General features: G+C 36.8%; 1 protein-coding gene across 1 annotated transcript; it reads left to right on the top strand.

The window, feature by feature from the left end:
• The first annotated feature begins 1,268 nt into the window (after positions 1–1,268).
• LOC106772082 (LRR receptor-like serine/threonine-protein kinase RPK2) lies at positions 1,269–5,210 on the top strand. The gene has a single exon (XM_014658246.2). It carries the CDS (start codon positions 1,443–1,445, stop codon positions 4,917–4,919), a length of 3,477 nt encoding a protein of 1,158 aa, XP_014513732.1. The 5' UTR covers positions 1,269–1,442; the 3' UTR covers positions 4,920–5,210.
• The last annotated feature ends 790 nt before the right edge of the window (positions 5,211–6,000 follow it).

Below are 6,000 nucleotides of genomic sequence, written 5' to 3'. Positions count from 1 at the left end.
TTTTATAAAAGACTATGTACAAAGAAGGAAAAACTATTACAAAGTTAAAAGTTTCCCTTTGAATATTACTATTTAATTTTTCTTTTTTGTGTAGTAGTTTTAATTTTTCTATTTAATTTATAAATATGAATCAAACTATATGCATTAATACATTAGCAGCTGAAGCAAAACAAGCATCATGAGAGGATTTATTCAAATTCTCAACAATATTTATTGATGACGATCCCCTTCTTGCAAGTAAATTCAGAACAATAATTGCTGTGATGATTTATCATGATCCATTAAGTCCTTCATATCCAAAATAAGGAATATAATTTATTTATTTATTTATCAATAAATCACATATTCGTTGTCAATAAATAATATAAATTAAATAATTACGTTTATTCCAATTTTAAATTTATTATATATATTATTAGGATTAATTACTACATATATGCTTTGAAACTTGAAACTCTCACAGTTTCATTTTAAATTATTTTTAACTTAAATTTGTAATTAATGAGACTATTCAAAATATTAAAAGTAAATTTAAATCATTAATACATAATTAATAAACTAGTTTAAGTTATAAGTGCATCGGGAGTAGTTTCTGAAATTTGGTGTTTCACTTTTTTTTTATATTTTTTTTGTTGTTGTTATTATTTAGAGTTAAAAATAGATCTTTAAACTAAGCCGTTTCAATGAAACCACAGTATTAGTAAATTGTTCAAAAACAATGGTATTATAACATTTTTATATTTATTGGACATAAAATAAAAAAATAAAATTTTAAAAAATATTAAATAAATGTAAAAGGATTAAGGATGTGAAATTATTATTTTTGTTGTCGAAAATCAATTACGAGAAATTCATCATTCGACTTTGATTTCAAACAGAACTTTCTATGCACTAAGTGACGAAAGCATAGACAAGCATGCAAGGTTTCCTATAAATGTGAGTAACCAGACAACTATAATACAAAGGTTGCAAAATCAGTGTGCAACAAAACTTCTTTCCACTTCTACAAACAAAGTGATTTTCGTTAGGATTTAATGTTAAAAAACTATATACTTTTTTGAATTTAAAAACCAAACTTTATCTTCTAATTTTATATCAGATTTAAGTGATAAAAACGTATTTAAACCTTTATAAAAAAAATACTTTCGTGGTATGTATGGCATAGAAAAATATTCTTTTTAACTTAAATTTGTGACGCATTTTTTGAAATTAATATGAGATTAAAGAGTTTTAAGAAAATATTTTTACATTAAAAAAAGAGAAAAAAGGAGAAGAACGCGTTTCGCAAAGAGAAAACTGCTGCGTTGTGTCTTGTTCTTCCTTCTTCTCCATCTTTTCCATCATCGTTTTTTCTTCTACTTATTACCGTTTCTTCTTCTCTTCAATTTCACTCCAAAACCACCCTCCATTTCTCTCTCTCTCTCTCTCTCTCTCTCTGTCAGATGTTTTCTGCTTCTTCTCTTACTGTCTCTTCTTCTTCTTCTTCTTCGTCTTCTTATTCTTGTTCTGCTTCTCCTTCTTCTTCTTCTCATTGCAGTTCAGTGATCAAAGGCAATTCCCTCATGCAATTTCTCTTAGTTGTCTTAGTGGTCCTTTTCACGTTGCAAAACGGCGCCTTTGCGATCGATTCGGACAAATCCGCGCTCCTCCGTATGAAGGCGTCGTTGTCCGACCCCGCCGGCGTTCTCTCCACGTGGACCACCGCCGACGGTTCTCACTCCGGCCACTGCTACTGGTCTGGCGTCCTCTGTGACGCGAACTCCCGCGTCGTCGCCGTCAACGTCACCGGAAACGGCGCCAGCCGAACCTCGCACCCGTGCTCCGATTCCTCTAAATTCCCCCTCTACGGTTTCGGAATTCGGCGAACATGCAAAGGTAGTAAAGGTTCTCTCTTCGGAAACGTTTCTTCTGTTGGTTTCGATTTCATCAGTGAGCTCACTGAGCTTAGGGTTTTGTCTCTCCCCTTCAACGCGTTGGAGGGGGAAATTCCCGAAGCAATTTGGGGCATGGAAAATCTAGAGGTTCTCGATTTAGAAGGGAACTTGATAAGTGGTTATCTTCCTTTGAGAATTAACGGCTTGAGGAAGTTGAGGGTTCTGAATCTTGGGTTTAATAGGATTATTGGGGAGGTACCTAGTTCAATTGCGTCTCTTGAGAGTTTGGAGGTTCTGAATTTGGCTGGCAATGAATTGAATGGTTCTGTGCCTGGTTTTGTTGGGAGGCTTAGAGGGGTGTATCTTTCGTTTAATCAGTTCAGTGGGGTTGTTCCGCGAGAGATTGGGGAGAATTGTTGGAAGCTTGAACATTTGGATTTGTCTGGGAATTCGTTGGTTCAAGGGATTCCGGGGAGTTTAGGGAATTGTGAGAGGTTGAGGACGCTTTTGCTGTATTCCAATTTGTTGGAAGAGGGTATTCCTGGTGAGTTTGGGAAGCTCAAGAGCCTTGAGTTGTTGGATGTTTCCAGGAACACTCTCAGTGGCTCTGTGCCGAGGGAGCTTGGGAATTGCTCAGAGTTGTCGGTTCTTGTGCTGTCAAATCTCTTTGATGTTCGCGGTGATGCTGCCGGTGATTTTGGGAAATTAGGTTCAGTGAATGATGAGGTGAATTATTTTNAAGGNTCAATGCCNCTGGAGGTTTTTTCGCTTCCAAACTTGAGGATATTGTGGGCTCCCATGGTGAATCTAGAAGGAAGTTTTCAAGGGAATTGGGGTGGTTGTCAGAGCTTGGAGATGGTAAATTTGGCTCAGAACTTTTTGAGTGGGGAATTTCCGAACCAGCTTGGTGTCTGCAAGAGGCTGCATTTTCTTGATTTAAGTGGAAACAACCTTACCGGGGTGCTTTCTGAAGAACTTCACGTTCCCTGTATGAGTGTTTTTGATGTTAGTGGGAACATGTTGTCTGGCTCAGTTCCTGATTTCTCCAATATCGTTTGTCCCCCTGTTCCTTCTTGGAATGGAAACCTGTTTGAAGATGGGAATGTTTCCTCGCCATATGCCTCGTTTTTTTTGTCAATGGTTCATGAAAGTTCTCTTTTTACATCAATGGGGGGAATTGGTACTTCTGTTGTTCACAACTTTGGGCAAAACAGCTTTACTGGCATTCAGTCGCTACCCGTACCTCATGACAGGCTGGGGAAGAAGAATGGTTACACGTTTCTTGTTGGTGGAAATATTCTTACAGGAACATTTCCTACATATTTATTTGAGAAATGTGATACACTAGACGCATTCCTTTTAAATGCCAGTTATAATAATATATCTGGTCATATACCTTTCAATATCAGTCGAATGTGCAGATCATTGAAATATTTGGACGTGTCTGGAAACCAACTTGCGGGACCTATTCCTGTTGATTTAGGGAATGTTGTATCCCTTGTATCGCTAAACCTCAGTAGGAATCAATTACAAGGTCAAATTCCCTCCAGCCTTGGCCAGATGAAGAATCTGAAGTTTCTCTCTTTGGCTGGTAATAAGTTAAATGGCTCAATTCCTACCAGCCTGGGGCAGTTGTACTCTTTGGAAGTCTTTGACCTCTCTTCAAACTCTCTTACTGGTGAAATTCCAAAGGCTATTGAGAACATGAGAAATCTGACTGATGTTTTGCTCAATAACAACAATCTTTCTGGTCATATTCCTGATGGTTTGGCACATGTTCCTTCACTCTCAGTATTCAATGTGTCTTTCAACAACTTATCTGGATATTTTCCTTCCAACAGTGGATTGTTTAAATGCAGCAGTGCTGTTGGGAATCCATACCTAAGTCCCTGCCGCGGAGTGTCTCTGACTGTGCCATCAGGGAATCAGCCAGGGCCGATTGATAGCAACTCTTATAATTCGGAAACAGGGCAAGCTGCTGGCAAGAAGAGTGGGAGTGACTTCAGTTCTATTGAAATAGCATCTATAACTTCTGCTTCAGCCATTGTTTCGGTACTTATAGCCCTGATTGTTCTATTCTTTTACACACGGAAGTGGAAGCCAAGGTCCAGGGTTGTTGGCTCTACAAGAAAAGAAGTTACAGTGTTTACTGATATTGGGGTCCCATTGACATTTGAAAGTGTTGTCCAAGCCACAGGAAATTTCAATGCTGGCAACTGTATCGGGAGTGGAGGTTTTGGGGCAACATACAAGGCGGAGATAGCATCAGGAATCCTGGTGGCAGTCAAACGACTCGCAGTTGGACGTTTCCAAGGTGTTCAACAATTCCATGCCGAGATCAAGACACTTGGGAGGCTTCATCATCCTAACCTTGTCACTCTGATTGGTTATCATGCTTGTGAAACAGAGATGTTTCTCATATACAATTATTTGCCAGGTGGTAATCTCGAAAAGTTTATCCACGAGAGGTCCACGAGGGCTGTAGACTGGAGAATTCTTCACAAGATTGCATTGGACATTGCCCGCGCACTGGCTTATCTGCATGATCAGTGTGTTCCCCGTGTTCTTCACCGTGATGTGAAGCCCAGCAACATCTTGTTGGATGACGATTTCAATGCTTATCTATCGGACTTTGGATTGGCTAGACTTCTGGGAACATCAGAGACACATGCTACCACTGGTGTAGCTGGAACATTTGGGTATGTTGCCCCTGAATATGCCATGACATGCCGTGTTTCTGATAAGGCTGACGTGTATAGCTATGGTGTGGTGCTTCTGGAGTTGCTCTCAGACAAGAAGGCTTTGGACCCTTCATTTTCTTCTTTTGGAAATGGGTTCAACATAGTGGCATGGGCATGCATGCTACTGAAGCAAGGAAGGGCAAATGAGTTTTTCACTGCAGGGTTATGGGAAGCAGGACCTGGAGATGATTTGGTAGAGGTTCTTCACTTGGCTATTGTCTGTACTGTTGATTCTCTCTCTACCAGACCTACAATGAAACAAGTTGTTAGAAGGCTCAAGCAGCTTCAACCTCCATCATGCTAGTCCACTTCTGTGGTTTCATCTTTTAACATTATTAATCTTAGAAATATTGTAATTTGTAATTTAGCATTTTTGTGGATTTAGGTTGATTTCTCAATTTGTACTTATTCCCCCCCTTGTACATTTTTATATAGTTGTGGCCCCAATTTTGCATACTCTTTTCTTGATTTGGTGATAGTTGGCTTGGTGTTGACTGTTGAATCTGCAGAAGAATGCAGATATTTGATTCTCCTTTGGACATGTCTATTTGTTCAATAAAATTGAAGAATAGAATCTGTATTTTGAATTGTTTTTTCTTTTGTCTGCTTCTGCTAAATTTGAGTACCATAAAATAAGGGTGCTGCTAAAGTAAGTGTTCTGCTAGTCTATTCTATTTGTGTGCCATAGAATACTATCAGCTCAAAAGTCAAAATAAGGTTCTTGTACAGTAAAATTTATGTATGAATACAGTAAGTAATATATACAAGACTTGCACAAAGATTACAAAGTTACTCGAACTTGAGAGCTGTATTTAAATTGAATATAATTTCATATTAGTTGATCCATATGTTTAATATGCTAACATTTTAAATCTGAAATTAACTATAACATATTTCGATTAGTTAAAACAATTATTTAAAAACCTGATTTAGAGTGATTCCTTTGATAGAAATATCATATTCAAAAATAAATACGATCTCTCGTTCTATATATAAGAAACAAATAATTAATTATGAGTACTAATAAAAATAGTTAAATCATATAGTTTTAATTCATAACATCTTAAATTTAATTTTATTTCAAAGATAGTCATAAAATAATTTAAGTGTTATTTAATGAGATTTTTCATAATTCAATGAATAAATTTTCAACCGTAAGAATAACCTATATTGTTAATGACTCAACAATAAATGCATTTATGATAAACAAGTGAACGTTTCATTAATATATTCCACAATAGATTAGTGATAAAAAAGAAATTAACTTGCATTTAAAAGTTGTTGCATGTTTGGTGTATTTAGAGGGAAAAAACAACTCTGGTTTGTTTCTTATATACATGATGACCCTGGGAAGTATGTTTTAAAAACTAATTATTTCTATTTAA

The sequence above is a fragment of the Vigna radiata genome, chromosome 1 (genome assembly GCF_000741045.1).
Source record: "Vigna radiata var. radiata cultivar VC1973A chromosome 1, Vradiata_ver6, whole genome shotgun sequence".
Lineage (NCBI taxonomy): Eukaryota > Viridiplantae > Streptophyta > Magnoliopsida > Fabales > Fabaceae > Vigna > Vigna radiata.
The sequence above is the reverse complement of the archived record's forward strand: the minus strand, read 5'-3'. Positions and strand labels throughout refer to the sequence as shown.